The 17,804-nt window shown below is 44.5% G+C and overlaps 1 protein-coding gene across 1 annotated transcript in view; it reads right to left on the bottom strand.

Annotated features, from left to right (window-relative positions):
* LRP11 (LDL receptor related protein 11) overlaps window positions 1-10,214 on the bottom strand; it is a 44,495-nt gene extending 34,281 nt beyond the window's left edge. The window contains exons 1-2 of the mRNA XM_026505036.4: window positions 9,291-10,214; window positions 2,938-3,095 (exon numbers count right to left, since the gene is read on the bottom strand). Of these exons, the coding sequence (XP_026360821.3) occupies window positions 2,938-3,095; window positions 9,291-9,903 (771 nt within the window). The 5' untranslated portion in view covers window positions 9,904-10,214. The remainder of the gene's footprint in view (window positions 1-2,937; window positions 3,096-9,290) is intronic.
* Between the last annotated feature and the right edge of the window lie 7,590 nt (window positions 10,215-17,804).

The following is a 17,804-nucleotide window of genomic DNA, read 5'->3' as shown; positions in this document are numbered from 1 at the left end:
AGTCAGTGTCCACTCAAGGGAGCTCTCTAGTGGTACGATCAATGGTTTGTCTGTGTACCTTTCCTGATCAACCTTAGTTCTCAAAGACTAAATAAAGATATATTAATTTTACAGCTGACACAATGCACCAAAGGATAATAAATACGCTGGATGCCTCTCAAAGTTCAAACTTATTTCTGTTGTAGATGAAAACCAAAAGCCTGAGATGTAGAAAGGATAAACATAAAGTCCTGCACTCAGGTTCGATAAATCAATGATACAAACGCAGGAGGAAGAGGCGATCAGGGCAGCAGTCCATGCAGAAAGATGAAGCAGGTTTTAGGTAATCCTGCTAATGGAAAATTCAACATGAATCTATTGTGTGAAGCAGCCACTAAAATAGTTTATGTAAATTAAGCTTCATTAGTAGAAGTACAGACAATGTCTGGATCCCAGGAGGTGATAGTCTGTCAGGAAGAACCACAGTTTACATATGGGGTTCATAAGGGTGTCAGATTTTCTTTTTAAAGATTTTATGTATTTATTTGAGAGAGGGAGAGAAACAGAGCACAAGCAGGGGGAAGGGCAGAGGAAGAGGGAGAGGGAGAAGCAGACTCCTCGCTGAGCAGGGAGCCCAATGGGAAACTTGATCCCAGGATGCCAGGATCATGACGTGAGCCAAAGGCAGACTCTTAACTGACCGAGCCACCCAGGTGCCCAGGTGTCAGATTTTTAAGTAGGGCCTAGAAGAATCTGAGAAAATCCAGAGGAGGCAGGATGGTCAATGGGACACTCTGAAAGTCAATTTATGAGGAACATCTGAAAGATTGGATGTGTTGAGTTCTGAGAAGAGCATTCCAAGCGGCTGACATTCATTTTTTTTAAAGATTTTATTTATTTATTTGAGAGAGAGAGAGACAAAGAGAGAGAGCACGAGCGGGGAGGAGAGGGAGAAGCAGGCTCCCCGCTGAGCAGGAAGCCCAACGTGGGGCTTGATCCCAGGACCCCAGGATCATGACCTGAGCCAAAGGCAGATGCTTCACCGACAGACCCACCCAGGTGCCCCTCATTTTTTTTTTCCAAAAAGAAGACCTAGCATCAGTGCACAGAGGTAATAGGAGGCACATCCTGTTGGCCTAGTAATTCGAGCTGATGAAAGCTGTTACAGGACAAGATGTGAGGCAGTGAGTTTTCATATCTGGAAATACCAGGCAGAGAGTGGACAACCACTGCGAGGGGCTCCTCGATGGGTGGGGGCTGGGGAACATGCTGAGCAAGGGTCCAGGCAAGTGGAAGACTATATAATCACTGAGTAAATAATGGGCATAAATCAGTCGTGAAGGACTAGCTGCTTATTGTTTTTGTTCCAAAAGAATATCAATCAGTATTCCCCACAGAGGGAAGACCCTGTGGACACACAGAAGTAGTCGACACCAACTGCGAGGCCTTAGAAGAAACGGGCCCTGCTGACACTTTGACCGTGGACATCCAGCCTCCAGGACGGTGAGGACTTCCTGTTGGCGAAGCCATCCATCTGTGCTAGTTTGTTAGGGCGGCCCTGGCAGACCAATACAGACTTTTTCCACCTCCTCCAGCTAAAGTGGGTAAGCCAGGAAATACTCCTATCTAGGAAGGGTCCCGACAGAGTTAATAAAAAGCCACTTGCCTCACAACTCAAGATACCCTGTGTTGGTCCCTCAATTCCATTTCTGGGTATTTATTTAAAGGAAACAAAACACTAACTTGAAAAGATAGGTGCACTCCCCCATGTTCACTGTAGTATTATTTACAATAGCCAAGATAAAGAAACAATCTAAATGTCCATTGACGGATGAATGGATAAAGAAAAATGGGGCGTGTACATAAAAAGGAATTTTGCCATTTGTGACAACATGGATGGACCCTGAGGGTGTTATGCTGAGTGAAATAACTCAGAGAAAGACAAATGTCGTATGATCTCACTTATATGTGGAATCTAAACAAAAAACTTGAGCTCATATGTACAGAGAATAGATGGGTAGTTGCAAAAGGCAGGATGTGAGCGGCGGGTGAAATTGGTAAAGTGGGGTCAAAAGGTACAAACTTCCAGTTATAAAATAAACAAGTTATGAGCTGTAATGTGAAGCATGGTGGCTGGAGTCAAAACACTGTACTGTATATTTGAAAGTCCCTGAGAGTAAATCTTTAAAAAAAGTTTTCAAGGCTTCCTCAAAAAAATAAAGTTCTCATCACAAGAAATGTGTTACTATGTGAGGTAACAGATGTTAACTAGGCTTATCGTGGTGATCGCTGCACAATATATACAGATCTCAAGGCATTATGTTGTTCTTCTGAAACTAATATAATGTTTTTTAATAGCTCAATTAAAAAACCAAAAAACAAACCAGAGACTCCCTGGGTGTAGGCAGCCAATGGGAGAGTGACTCATTCCAGATCAGCCCACATAAGCCTGATGAACATCAGCGGGGAGCGTATGAACAGGAACACTGCCCCTCACTGACTAACTCTGTTATCTCAAGCACGCCTCATTGCTACGTGAGGTGGTTGCTTTCTGGATTGTATGAAGAATTTGTTTGTTCTACTGTTATTTTCCTCTTTATATTCCTTTGTATTTTTTCAAATTTTCTACCTGGACCTTGCACTAAGAAAAAAAGAAATACAAAATTTAAAAAGTAATCTGAGTCATTAAAACAAAGCCTGAGTCTTTTCCCTTGAAGGGTTTCGCCAAAAAAGCAGTAAGAACAGTAAGCTTCAAAACAAAGGATCAGAATCACGGTTTACTCAGTAGAAAAGTAAATTCATGTAACAAACCACTTTTTCAACTATCACTTTTACGCGTTCTCCATTTTATGGCTCCTCTGCTGGCTTACAGATACTTTGGGAACAGGAGTAGAAGAACATTATGAGAGATCACCTTATGGAAATATTTGCGGTCATTACAGTGACGTCATGAATTACCTTCATGTCCACCGATGGGTCACCCTGCAGCAGTGTCCACTCATACTGGATGATGGCATGGTCATCTGTGCTCTCGCGGCCGTCCAAAACCACTCCATCTGTGGGTAGATGCAACACCACGTCCTGCCCGGCCTTGCTAAGTGGGGGCTCATCCTTTTCTGTGAAAGAAAATCAATAATTCACAAGAGAGATGATCCCCTATTTTTTAAATAATTTATTTAAAGAACTATCTTGTTTGCTAGAATAGATGTAGTCCAGTGAACAACTACAAAGACAATGTACAGCAACTAAAAGTACTTTTCTTATTGATTTTCATTGTATTCTCTTTACATAATAAACAATCAAACAGCAACATATTAGGAATACGGAATTTAACTGTAACATGTGAAGAAGAGGAGGTGTGGAGTATCAGCTGGCAGCAGTAGCTAGGAAAGGTTGTGGGTACAAGACAGAGTACTAGGCTATCCAATCTGGAGTAGTACTTTTATTCTCTAGAGTCAGTTTTCATTTAATTCATAAACAATTTAAGTTCAAGCTTCTATGAAATGAATTTACCAAAAAAAAAAAAGACTTATGAAACACATTTAAAAAAAAAATCTACCTCTGATATAGATTTTTTTTCTTATCCTCAAGTTTTTAAAGTAGAAGTGATATAAAGTATTCAATGCATAGAAAAGAAATTAAGTTTGGCAAGTTAAGGCAAGTTCTTGGATTCACACAAAATACAGCTCACTTAGAAATTTCCTGGAATATAATTTTTCATCTAGGAAAATAGAAAACATTCACAGGTTCTAACAACTAATTTTTATTTATTTAGTTTTAATTCTTTTTTTTTTTTTTTGAAGATCTTATTTATTTATTTGACAGAGAGAGAGAGAGAGAGAGCACATGCAGGGGGAGTGGCAGGCAGAGGGAGAGGGAGAAGCAGGCTCCCCGCGGAGCAGGGAACCCGATCTGCTGGGGCTCGATCCCAGGACTCTGGGATCATAACCTGAGCCAGAGGCAGACGCTTAACCAACTGAGCCACCCAGGCACCCCTAACAACTAATTTTTATAACAGAAGCTGGCACAGAGTTTCTGTATGATAGCAAAACAAGTATGTATTTACCTTTGATCTGGAATGGTACTAAATAATTCAAGGCTAACTTGAAGTAGTGTTCACTAACTACTAATCTTTAACTGGTCGCTGCTTTAGTGCTGACAGATACGAGAAGCTGCGTATGGAAAACATTTCTAAGGGCTGAGTTGTGAATATTTTACTGATTTAAGCTTATTAGTAAACTTACCCAAATGCACTTATATCTTAAAGAAACAGTAATATAACCGGGGAAAAACATCTGCAGGTTCTTATAATTTATCCTTTTTGGCATCACTATTTCCTCCCTCCTCCAGTGCCAAAGCTCTGTCTAAATTCTGGCCTGGATTTGTTCTTCCTTAATTTTCTCTGAATGACATTGCTAAGACACTGCTCTCTTCCTCCAGAACCCCATTTGCTTCCCAAGCAAACATCTAAGGGCCAACCCTGATATCCCAGGACCTGAGGCTAGCAGCAATCCCTATTCCTTTCTCACTAGGCAACAAAGGGTCAGCACTCTTGATACACTACAGCTGAAACAACTTTTCTGAAATTCTAATTTGATTGGGTCATTTCCCTGCTTAAGAAAAACCCTTCAACAAATTACCACGACCATTTAGATGTTCAGAGACCTGCTTGTCCAGCCCTATCTTCTCATCTACTGATCCTTGCAATACCCGGAAACAGAGAATTTCTATAAGGGGCTGGCAGCTCTTAGAGCCGTGGCTTTTCTGAATGAGAATACTGCTGGTAGCCTCGAAAAGAGACGCCTTTTTTACGAGCCTGTTTACAGGGCATAAGCACACTTGTTATTGCCAATGGTTACATTTGTCTATTGAGAAGATGAGTCCCCCCGCCTTTTTTGTTGTTGTTGTTATTGCTTTGTTTAAAAGATTTACTTAGTTGAGAGAGGGAGAGGTTGGGGGAGGAGCAGAGGGAGAGGAAAGAGAGTCTTTACACAGACTCCACGCAGAGAGTGGAGCTGGATGGAGCTGGACGTGGGACTCAATCCCGTGACCCTGAGATCATGACCTGAGCCAAAATCAAGAGTTGGATGCCTGACTGCACCACTCGGGTGCCTCAAGACGAGTCCCATTTTTATAGTCATTTAAAACAATGAGGACTAATAACTCAGATTTAAATAAGCCACACTAGCAACTTCTGCCAAAGAAGAAATTTGTTCCGCCTTTTCCATCTCTGAGCCAAGTGCTAGTGTCTGAGGTCTTTATTCTGCCTCTCCCAGGTAAGGAGAGGTGACAATTTCATTACTAATACGCCATTTTACAGAGGGTTACAGAGAGCTTTCTTTTGGCTCTGGAAGTTTTCATTGCTTTCCACATAATGGTTTATAGCACTTTATAAGGAAAGCATCTTATAATTCGCAGTAATACATTACAGTTTGCAACTACTTGCATGAAAATTTATTTTAAAATACTTTTTGTAAGTAAACAAACTAAAATATACCTATATGATATAAACAACAATGAATGCTATATTTTTAAGCTCTCAAAGACGTAACCCCAAAGACCTTAAGATGGAAAAACCAGATAAGTTCTGAAATATCCCACATAATTACAAAACTAATTAATCGTACCTCTCCCTGGAGAAGAAAAAAAAAATCACTGTTTTAGTTGTTTACTTTTCTTTAGGTAAGCTTTGAGATATGATTTATGAACACAGCGAAATCCTCATATCTTCCACATTGATCACTGTTGTAACTGAAATAAGAGAGATATATTTCCTCCTTGGTTCAATCAGGCAAATTATGCTGTGTAACGTATTCTGAAATAAGCCAGAGCTTATCTACCTAGGAACGGGTCTTAAAAACAAACAAGAAGAGGAAAGGAGCGTGCTATCATTCAAAAATATTTGACTTGCTGGGGCACCTGGCTGGCTCAGGCGGTTGCATGGGACTCTTGATCTCGGGGTTGTGAGTTTAAGCCCCACGTTGGGTGTGGAGATTACTTAAAATCTTTAAGGGGAGCCTGTGTGTCTCAATCGGTCAAGTGTCTGACTCTTGATTTCGGCTCAGGTCGTGATCTCAGGTCATGAGATGGAGACTGGCATGGGGCTCAGCACAGGGTGTGGAGGCTGCTTGAGATTCTCTCCCTCTGCCCCTTCCCCCCCCCAACTCGGTCTCAAAAAAAAAATTCTTTAAAAATTCGACTTGCTGATAAAGAACAAGATAAAGGTAAATTTAAATTATCATCATAAAAATGTAATAAATCAATGTGAGGTACCTTAGAAACACTGATTTCTTTTGAAAACTAAACATACTTGGTCAGATCTACAGAGGCAAAATAAGATTCATACCAATTTTGATGAAGCAAATCAAGTTAAGATATTTTATACAGATAAGAATATTGTTAAGTAATCTGATTTATAACCCACTGCTATGAACGCAGCCTTAATAACAAGGAGATTCTGGAATCTGGCTCTGTACTGTGTGGGCACAAAGGACATAATGGAGGTTGAGAAATTAGCAGAGACTCCTGAAGTCAGGACACAGAAGTGAGGCCAGACTACGGGAAGAGGCTTAAATACTGTGTGTCAAAATCCATGTGGCTGGTTTGTTTTTGTGGTTTTCACTTTTTTTGTGCGTTCTTCCTAATTGTAACACTTCAGGAAAAGATTATTCACAACCCCAAACTGATTATTATCATTTTTGGTGTATACTGTTATAGTCTTTCTCTATATGAGCTGATGATAGTAAGAAAGAGGTGGCATTTACTGGGTGATTCCTTTGTACTGGGCACCAGGCTAAGTGCTCATGAGCCTTATAATGTCACTCAACTTTCACAAATCTCCGAGGTAGGTATTATCATCTGCATCAGACTCAGGAGGAAATGAGAGTCAGGGGCTTAGTTGCCTAAGATGATAGAATTGATAAATTTGTCAGTTCAGAGGTCAGCCCAGATCTTTCTAAATATACTTTGGGGGTCCACAAAGTGTATTCCAATTACAGGAAATATAAATCTACATCCTGAATTAGCCTACTAACTTATTAATATGTTGTATTTATTGATATTTATTCATATATTCTAGCATTGCCCATGTTACTACATAAACTTCACAGCTGCCATTTTAATTTTTAACCTCTGGTATTGGACTTTTACTTTATCATTTTTTTTCACCATTATAAATAATGCCACAATAAATTTTCTTGCTCCTACTTTTTCTTTAGCATGGATCACTTTCCTATAAAAATATCCCAGAAGAACAAATGACCATTTTAATGGTCTCTGCTACACATTTCCTGCGAGACACTTGGACACAGCTCCACAACTCACGTGTGGCAAGGCTTTGGGCAGTTTACTTTCTCTCACAGAGCCTTCTGGTACACCGGGGATTACAACAGAACCTAGATCTTTAGCTGTCGTGAGGAGAGTGAGCTCATGTGTCTAAGGACCTTATAATAACGCCTAGCACCAAACTCAATCAGTGGCCACAACAAACACGGCTGATGGGTTCTGCTATAAATTTGTGCCACCCCATTCCACCTGCCCCGTCATCATTTCATGACATTTTTATTCACCTCAAATGGTCCCCTGACAAATTCTCAGCAACAGCTTTCCTAAACGATATTTACGTTCAGTTAGCCTCTGTATACTCACAAAAGCTAGAAAAAGGCAATTCGAGAAGGGAAAAGGTAGAAGTTTCAGAAGCATAAAGAGCTGCAAGAGGTTAAGCACCTAGGCAAGGCAAACACAGGGCATGTGGGTAGGTAACCTTTGCCTTAGCTGCAAATGAGGGCACCTCAGGATCTGAGCTACACCCTTCTAGTTTCCATGTTGCTGGGTATCTGAAGTGTGTATACAACAGTGTTTTCCAGAATGAAGACCAAGCCCTGTGACCCTGAGGTCACCCATTTGATCCCTAACATCTACATAATTGAATTCCCAGACAAATTCCCTAGGGAAGGGAAGGGCAAAGAAGGAAGCAGGAGAAAAGTGACTCAGAAACTCCTATTAGTAAACCTTTTTTTTCTTCTAATTTCCATGTTTATTTTCCTTTAATTTCCCCTAGCTTATAAGAAAGCTTCGTTTGGTGATGTTGGTTTCTTCCAGATGTGCAGTGCGAACAAGAGAAAGGGAATTTGTTTCTTCGCTGCTGGTATTTTTTAGTCCATGTTTGAGCAAAGAGGAAGGATGTGTGTGTAATAGCCACGGGGCAGGCTCAGAGAAGCTGGCGGAGGTCCAAGTGAAAGCGTCTCTTGCTTTTGCTTCAGGGAGAAAACACTGGGGTTCTTCCAAATGTCTGCCTCAGGGCTGAGCAGTCACAGGGTGACCTTTCATGTCAGCTCTCCTGACAAGGGTCCTGAGCTTTCTCTCAGGTGGAGGTGGGCCCTTGTGGACGTGGTTTCCCAGACCCTTCTCTTTGGACCTGCGGGTTTTGGAGACTCCAGATTTCCAAAGTGGCTGAAGCTACCCCCCCCCCGCCCCCAATCTCGCTATATCATTATGTTATCATAAATCAAAGAGCAACAGAGTGCAATCAAACACACAGCCAACCACACATGGGCCCAATCAAGGTTTTATTCCCTCAACGGCTTTAATCTCCAACTGCCACAATTTTTTTTGTGCCTCCTGTATGTGCCTTGACTGTCATTCAGGGCATCTGCAGCAAGTACAACCATAGAATGAAAAACTTCATTGTTAACTCTTTTAAAAAGAGACGTGCCTTCAACTTTCTTATTTTCAACTAAAATCAAATCCCTTCCTTTCCCTCTTTACAATCAGCCGGACCCACTTCAAAATTCCCGACACCAAGTTTCCCTTCTCATCTCGTCTGATGAAAGCCACTGCACATGGAATCACGAGTCGTGAGAGCCAAGCTAAGAAACGGGTGTGCTATGAACAGTCTGGCATCTAATTAGATTTTGCTCCTGCGATTACTTGCCACAAACTATGACTTACAAAAATCTGAGCCTAAAATAAACTTTTTTTTTTTTTTTTTGCTTCGAGCTTTCCTCCTCCTTTAAATCGAATTTCTGTGAATCCTCTCAGATCAGCCTCCCTCCCCAAGGCTAGAAAAATTCCAGAAGCAGACCATGGTGCCCTCTTCTGCCCAGTCTTCCAGGGTTTCTCAGAAACCACCTATAAAACAGCAATCAAAGCCACTCCTCTGGATGCTCGCGAACTAAAACAACTTGGAACGAGCTGTTCCACTTCCCACTTGGCTGTACTGCCTAAGCGGTCTCCCGGATGCAGCCACTCAACAGGTGCCTGGGCAGCAGAACCCAGAGGTCTGGCCCAGCCTCCTCCCCCGCAGTGCTCACCCTTTCGAGCCGAGGCTTCCAGGTCTTCCCGCCCTCCCTCCAGGGCGCGGCTGAGGCTGTAGCTGCTGTAGCCGCGGTGCAGCGCGAACTTGCAGACGCTGCGGCCGCGGGCGGTGCAGTTGAAGAGGTAGCAGCCGAGCGCGGCGGCGGAGGACGCGGGCCGCCGGGGCAGCTCCACCACGGCCACCGAGCAGCGCGGCTCGGAGCAGCAGGCCGCCACGCACTGCCGCCAGTCTCGCACCGCCGCCGGCGCTGTCAGGAAGCTGGCGCCCGCCGCGAGGGAGTCCTTGGTGCGGATGATGGCGTCCGGCATGGCGCTGTAGCCGCCGCCGCCCGGGCCCGGGCAGCCCTCCTGGGGGGGGCCACCGCCCGCGCGCAGCTCCAGCTCCAGCTCCTCCTGCGGCCGCTCCTGCTGCAGCTGCCGGCGGAACTCCTCCAGCAGCTGCTCCACTCCCGAGAGCTGCGCGTGCAGCTCGGACAACGGCTCGGAGGGCAGGCCGGCCGCGCGGCCGCTCGGCAGCCACAGGCAGAGCAGCAGCAGTCCGCGCAGCGCCCGGTGCCGCGGCGGCCGCCCGCGCCCCGAGCCCGCGCTCTCCCGGGCGGCGAAGGCCATGGCGGCCGGTAGCTGAGGCAGCGAGCCTAGGCGGGGCCGCAGAGCGGGAGGAAGGCAGGCGGGCCCTAGGCCCTGGCACCTCACAGCACGGCCTCCCCGGGGCCCGGCTGAGCCCCAGAGGCCGCGGGCGCGCGGTCGCCGGCGGGAACCGCAGCAACCGGAGGCATAGCCGGCCGGGCCTGGCACCGCCGCTCGTGCTTTCTGGAGGTTTCCGGGAAAGCCGGCGCCTCTCTGCCGAGACCCGGACTCACTCTGAGGAAGCAAGACGGCCTCGGCGTGGATCAGCACCCGGCCTGTGAACAGCTGCCTCTGCTGGAGCGGAGGCGCGCCAAGCCCCGCCCAGCGCCCTCCCGCCCCGCGTGCGGCCCCGCCCCACCTCCCACCAGCTCCCTCCCTCCTGCGTGCGGTCCCGCCCCTTGCTCCCGTCGACCCTTGCCACCCACTGCCTTCTTTCGCAGGCTCCTCCCAAGCTGGGAGAGCGCGGGAGGGAGACCTGGAGTGTAGGTGTCTAGTGGTCTGTACTTAGAGTGCATCTGCGACCGCGGCCCTCCGAGTCTGGGCGGTGTTTGTGCCTAAACCCGCTCGGCTTTATTAACACGCGAGACCTGCTCGGGTGTCAGCACAAAGGGGAAGCTCAAATCTTTGTGACTTTAGGGTCTGCTTTAGAAAAGAGACTTGAACTGGGGAACCACCAGACACAGTCTTCAGGCCTCCTCCATCGTCCCCGATTGTTGACACATTGGGTTCGCCAGATGTACTTGAATAGCACAAGGCGGTCGATGCTGTTGAAAAATATAAAAATCAAGTAGTCACATGCAGTCATATTTCTACAGACATACCAGAAATCTGAACACAGCCAATTATGAGGACCCGATGAGCTCTCTCATATATAGCATGTAAAGAGGCCTTCAGCTTGGATCATGTAAGATGTGAAGATAGTGAAGATATATTTTATTTAATTAAACTTAGCAGATAACCTTTTCCTTTATTGAGATTCCCTTGACATAACATGTTAGTTTTAAGTGTAATGATTCAACATTTGTATACATTGTTGAAGGATCACGACAACATCTGTCACCATACACAGTTCTAAAACTGAGCAGCAGTTTTGTTTTGTTTTTTTTAAAGATTTTATTTATTTATTTGAGAGAGAGCACGAGCGGGAGGGGCAGAGGGATACTAGAGAGAATGTCACGCTGACTTTGCACTGAGCCCAGCGTGGGCTAGATCTCCCACCCTTTGTGGGTGGATCACATGACCTGAGATCTTGTCCTCAGGGGAAACCAGGAGTGGGTGGCTTAGCCGACTGCGCCACCCAGGGGCCCCAAAGCAGTAGTGTTTTAAACGGCCTAATAAGGTTTATGAAAATCCAGTCCAGTGGAAACCACAGCTGAGAGTTGTAAATGCCTGCCAGTGGCTTCTACATCTTTATTAGTTCAGTCTCCACTGATCGTTTTTGTCCTGATTATGGATCACATTTTCTTGCTTTTTGGCATGTCCAGAAGTTTTTTTGATTGGATGCATGAACATTGTAATTTGTACGTGGTTCACTGTCATTTTTAGGAGGGAAAGAGAAAATAATTGGAGAGGAAAATAGCATTTTCTGATATGTATGTATATATATATATTTTTTAAATTTTAGAGCTTATATTTAGGAACCCATTGCTTTCAGTTCTAGAACAGAGAAGGACATAGAACTAGAGGGTAAAAATACAAAAGAAGAAACAAGAAAAAAAGTCCAGTATTTCTTGCTATTTCATGGAAAGGACAGTTCATAGAATTCATGAGGTTGTGTATAGGCATGACTCTGAAGTGGAAATACTGGCCTCTTCGCCCTACAGGGAGTGGCCCACTTCGGGTTACAGGTTCTTCCACCTCTGAGATATTCACCCCACACAACGGAACCTACTTAACGATGTCCTCGACAGCATAAAGATGTCACCTTAGACCTCAGAGAGCTCCAGTAGGCTTATGATAAGGAGAAAGTGTCGCTAGTGATAAACATGGATCCTGAAGGTAGCATTCAAATCTTCTAAATACTAGCTACAATAAAAATAATTATTAATATGAAAAATAAACATGTATGATAATAGGAGATAGCATTAATAATTGTAATGATTTCAAAGTTTGGCAAGCACTTTCAGGCACATGATTTCATATGGCCTTCATAGAGATTTTCAGATGGGCACAGGACCATCACTCCTGCCTTTGGGAGAGCGGAAGAGAAGTCAGTACAGAGTGAGATCCAGCTCACATGTTCCATGGGGAAGATAATGAGCGAGATTGGGAGGGACAGCGTTTCTCGGGAGCATTCATTTCCAATCCTGCCAGCACTGCTAAAGATTCCCCCTCTCTAACTTCACCACAGGGTCCTTTTGAGAGAAGTGGAAATGACTGAATGTGTTTACCATTAACAGTAGTTAATGGTTGGTTATTTCTGGGGTGTGAGATGGGAATAGTGGAGGGGGATATGCACTTTTTTACTTCATAAGACTTCATATCAGTTGAAATTTTTATAATGAGCTTCTCATAAAGTATTTTTCATTTAAAAAAAAAAGAGCACGCTCTTTCTTCTGCTGTAGCCATAATAAAGGGGTTGGATTTATCCTACAAAGTTAGATGAAAATTTCAGGAAAAAAAAAAGAAAGAAAGAAAAAGAAACAATGTGCTTCAGACATCAGATAACAGGCAGCACAACACCCAGGAGAAGGGATACTAAGGAAGTGATCCTTCTGATTGCCCTGGCTTCCTGTCCCGAGAGGGATTCCAAACTGCAGGGCGGGGAGGGCAACCCAAAGGGAGCCTGGCAGTCTCTCTGAGCAGAGAAAATGGAATTGAGAATCAGGGGGGCCAGGTGGCTAGAATCCACAGAGCAGAGTACCAGAAGGGAGAGAGCTGTGCAGAGATTCTGGAGGCTTGCAGAGGCCCCCCTCCCCCAACCCAAGCCTTCACCTGAGTACTGGGCAAGTGCAGGCATGTGAGGAAACTATCCAAGGCCAGAGAAAGAACCACTGGGAAAAGAGCGGGCAGAACAATTTCCCAGCTGCACAGGCCTGGAAATAGTTGATGTTCTGGGCAGCCTGAGTGGAGAAACCTGTAATTCCAGGGTGCAGTGGGAGGGAAGGATTACAAGGAAGTGCAAGGATACTTTAGCTGGCAGGTGATAGATAGACGTTCATGCTTTGACTGTGGTGATGTTTCACTGGTGCGTGCCTATGTGAAGGCTCATCAGATAGTACACTTTAAGCAGATAGAGTTTATTGTCTTCAATTACACTTTAATAAAACTGAAAAAACAGGTCTCATTGCATAGTGTATTAAGAGGGAGATTTGGGCTGATTATGATTTGTGATAGAGGAAACAAATCATTTATCTCCAAGTTCTGGTTTCTCTCCTTTCATTTTTATCAGAAATAAAATACCTTTGTTTTGAAAACCTAAACATCAAAGCCTTATCAATGGACGATGAAGAATTTGTATGTGAGGATACGTATGTCAGGACTGTGGGTTGAAAAGATGGAGATGCATTACTGTTTTATAAGATCACTAAGGGTAAAGTCCCGCAAATTGGGATTTGCACATTGTAAGTCCATTCATTGAATGTTGGAACAAGATTGTCACCCTAGTGACCACCATAAATGCTTGACAGGCATTCAACAAGTTCGACTAGTGCATGCAAAGAGCTTAGAATAGAATCTGACACGTGGTAGATGCTCGATAAATGCTAGTTATTATTATTTCTTTTTTTTTGAGATTTGCATTTTAGGTTTATTAGGGTTCCCAGATACAACAAACTCAACTATAATTTTTAAATCACAGCAGGTTATTTTTATGTTTATATTTCCCTGGCCATTTCAGATTTTTTTTTTAATAGTGAAGTACTTTTTTTTTTTATTTTTGTGGCATGAAATTTGCTTTTTTATTTTTTACTTTTAAATTTTTTTTATTTATTTTTTTGATGTAAAGTTCGATGATTCATTAGTTGCGTATAACACCCAGTGCACCATGCAATATGTGCCCTCCTTACTACCCACCACCAGCCTATCCCATTCCCCCACCCCCCTCCCCTCTGAAGCCCTCAGTTTGTTTCCCAGAGTCCATAGTCTCTCATGCTTCATTCCCCCTTCTGAGTACCCTCCCTTTCTTTATCCCTTTCTTCTCCTACCGATCTTCCTAGTTCTTATGTTCCATAGATGAGAGAAATCATACGATAATTGTCTTTCTCTGCTTGACTTATTTCACTTAGCATTATCTCCTCCAGTGCCATCCATGTTGCAGCAAATGTTGAGAAATCATTCTTTTTGATAGCTGAATAATATTCCATTGTATATATGGACCACAACTTCTTCTTTTTTTTTTTTAATGATTTTTTATTATATTATGTTAGTCACCATACAGTACATCCCCGGTTTCCGATGTAAGGCTCGATGATTCATTAGTTGTGTATAACACCCAGTGCACCATGCAATACGTGCCCTCCTTACTACCCATCACCGGTCTATCCCATTCCCCCACCCCCCTCCCCTCTGAAGTCCTCAGTCTGTTTCTCATAGTCCATAGTCTCTCATGCTTCATTCCCCCTTCTGATTACCCCCCCTTTCTTTATCCCTTTCTTCCCCTACCGATCATCCTAGTTCTTATGTTCCATAGATGAGAGAAATCATATGATAGTTGTCTTTCTCTGCTTGACTTATTTCACTTAGCAGTATCTCCTCCAGTGCCGTCCATGTTGCAGCAAATGTTGAAAAATCATTCTTTTTGATAGCTGAATAATATTCCATTGTATATATGGACCACAACTTCTTAATCCAGTCATCTGTTGAAGGGCATCTCGGCTCCTTCCACGATTTAGCTATTGTGGACAATGCTGCTATGAACATTGGGGTGCATATGGCCCTTCTCTTCACTACGTCTGTATCTTTGGGGTAAATACCCAGTAGTGCAATGGCTGGATCATAGGGTAGCTCAATTTTTAACCTTTTAAGGGACCTCCACACTGTTTTCCAGAGTGGCTGTACCAACTTGCATTCCCACCAACAATGTAGGAGGGATCCCCTTTCTCCACATCCTCTCCAACAATTGTTGTTTCTTGCCTTGTCTATTTTTGCCATTCTAACTGGCGTAAGGTGGTATCTTAGTGTGGTTTTGATTTGAATTTCCCTGATGGCTAATGATTTTGAACATTTTTTCATGTGTCTGTTAGCCATTTGTATGTCTTCATTGGAAAATTGTCTGTTCATATCTTCTGCCCATTTTATGATTTGTTTATTTGTTTCTCGTGTATTGAGTTTGAGAAGTTCTTTGTAGATCTTGGATACCAGTCTTTTATCTGTAGTATCATTTGCAAATATATTCTCCCATTCCATGGGCTGCCTCTTAGTTTTTTTAACTGTTTCCTTGGCTGTGCAGAAGCTTTTTATCTTGATGAAGTCCCACAAGTTCATTTTATCTTTTGTTTCTCTTGCCTTTGGAGATGTGTCATGAAAAAGGTTGCTGTGGTAGAGGTTGCTGCCTATGCTCTCCTCTAGGATTTTGTTGGATTCCTGTCTCACATCGAGGTCTTTCATCCATTTAGAGTTTATCTTTGTGTATTATTATTATTTCTAGGTCCATTTCTTAATTTTACAGGTATAAAAACTAGGGCTCACAGAAATGAAGGAGATCCCCCAGGATGAGAAGGTGTGCAATGCCCAGAAGCCTGAATCTCCTACAACCTGCCAGCCAGCCAGGGGGTCAATATACTATGATTCCGCCTTGTCCACACCACTTTCGGAGTCTACTTTGCCCACATCCCTGGGAGGGGCAGCCCTAGCGCCCAGGTGCCCCACCCCTGGGAACCAAAAATGAGCACCCGGCACAAGCTGAGCCCATCAGATACTCTCTCCCAGGAATCTAAAATATAGAATTGAGAAACAGATGGAAACAGTGAGAACCGCATAGCTGGAAAGCCAGGTGGGCTCCTGGGCTCCATGGAAGGGGAGGATGGAGCAGAGGACCTGCTCAGCAGAGGGGCACACACGGAGCAGTGAGGAAGGGCAAGCAGAGACAGTGACCACAGCCCTGAGAGAGGAACAGAGCAAAGACAGGAGCTGCCTGACAACTTTAAAGTGCCAGATGGGGGCTCAGTCCTTGGGCGGCTGCCTTCGGCTCAGGGCATGGTCCCGGAGTTCTGGGGTCAAACCCTGCATCAGGCTCTTCCGCTGGGAGCCTGCTTCTTCCTCTCCCGCTCCCCCTGCTTGTGTTCCCTCTCTCGCTGGCTGTGTCTCTCTCTGTCAAATAAATAAATAAAATCTTAAAAGAAAGAAAGAAAGAAAGAAAGAAAGAAAGAAAGAAAGAAAGAAAGAAAGAAAGAAAGAAAAAGAAAGAAAAAAAGAAAGAAAGAAAGAAAGAAAGAAAGAAAGAAAGAAAGAAAGAAAGAGAAAGAAAGAAAGAAAGAGAGAAAGATGGCTTCCCTGAGCACCTCCTTGGCCTTGTACTTGGGGTTCTTTGCGTGGACTATTTTTATTCCTTGCAGCCAAGTGATCCAGGTTTGGCCTGATTAAATTTCTGTGGGTGGCAAGCAACAGGAACCCAATTCAAACTGCCTTGAGGAAAAAGGGCCACTGTGCCTAAGCATGTGAGATGACTCGCAGGCAGGGCTGGAAGGGCACGTGGGCCTGGAGGAGGGCCAGGGCCCAAAGGTGGAGAGCTCTGAGCCATCAGGCAGCTGGTTTCCCAGGGTTACTTCTCCCTTCTAGGACCAAGCAGTCTTGGCTGTCCACCTCTCTCTGTGCCCACGATTCCTGCTTCTCTCAGTCTGGCATTTTCTGCCCTCCTTGTGCAAAGCCTGAGTTTACCTCACCTCAGTTCCAGCAATGCATGGAAACTGAGACCGGCGACTGTCAGTCCCAGGAGGGAGATTCCGTTGAGTCCAGTTTAGTCCTGTGTTGCCCCCAGGTGCTGTTACTGAGGTGCAGAGATCAAGAAGTACGAACATGGCTTCGGGCCCTGCCTTCCCTCCCCCACTGAGGATGGAGTGAGAGAAAGGCCGCGGTAGGGAGCTGGGGAAAATCCTGAAAAGTCATCTTCTCACTGACTAAGGCAATGCCTAGCATTTGCTTGGACACTTCTTTTGATTTTTACTTTAAATTTAAGAAACAATGATAAGAAGTGTGTTAGGACTGCCAGCAACTGTTCTGAGTTCTGCACAAACACTGACTTCTTGACTTAAAGCAACCGTACGCAGCATATACCGCGACTATCCCCATGGTATAGTGGGTGGGAAAATCCGACTTCACATAGCAAAGCTACTCCATCTTGGGGCAACTCTACTATATCCATTAGAACGCTTTTCCTTATATTCAGTTATAATCGGTTTGTAGCTTCCAAGTATTTGTCCTAGTTCATTTTCATTTGCTCTCTCAGAGCGATCTGTACCTTCTCCCAAGTGACAGGCCTTTAAATCTCTCTCATGCAACTCAGCCTGCTAAATACAGTGCGGTCTTAAGTCATGGACAGCAGGACCTGTGCCAACACTCACTGGTCGTGCAGCCCTGGGGCAAGCCACTTACTCTCTTTAAACCCCAGGTTGCTCATCTGTAATACAGAAACAATTGCCTTACCTTACTTCCCACACTTGCAGGGAGGTGGGTAAGTACGGGGTTGGTGGCGCGGCATGGTAGGGGGAGGGAGGGTCTGGGGGCTGTGATGGGGAAGGGACAGGGACAGTGGGTGGGAATTGCCTGGCTCCCAGAGAGAAACCACCAGCAAAGCCCCTCTATTGCTCACTCCCTCACCCTCCCTTTTGCACGTGTTCATTGGTCTGTCAGCTCCACCATTTTCTCCCGTTGACCAAGAATTCCCAGGCTGTTATTTGAAATCACCTTTTGAGACCTTAGTGATACCTGTGCCTTTAGTTGTTTAT

This window comes from Ursus arctos, unplaced genomic scaffold (genome assembly GCF_023065955.2).
Source record: "Ursus arctos isolate Adak ecotype North America unplaced genomic scaffold, UrsArc2.0 scaffold_13, whole genome shotgun sequence".
NCBI classification, from domain to species: Eukaryota; Metazoa; Chordata; class Mammalia; order Carnivora; family Ursidae; genus Ursus; species Ursus arctos.
The sequence above is the reverse complement of the archived record's forward strand: the minus strand, read 5'-3'. Positions and strand labels throughout refer to the sequence as shown.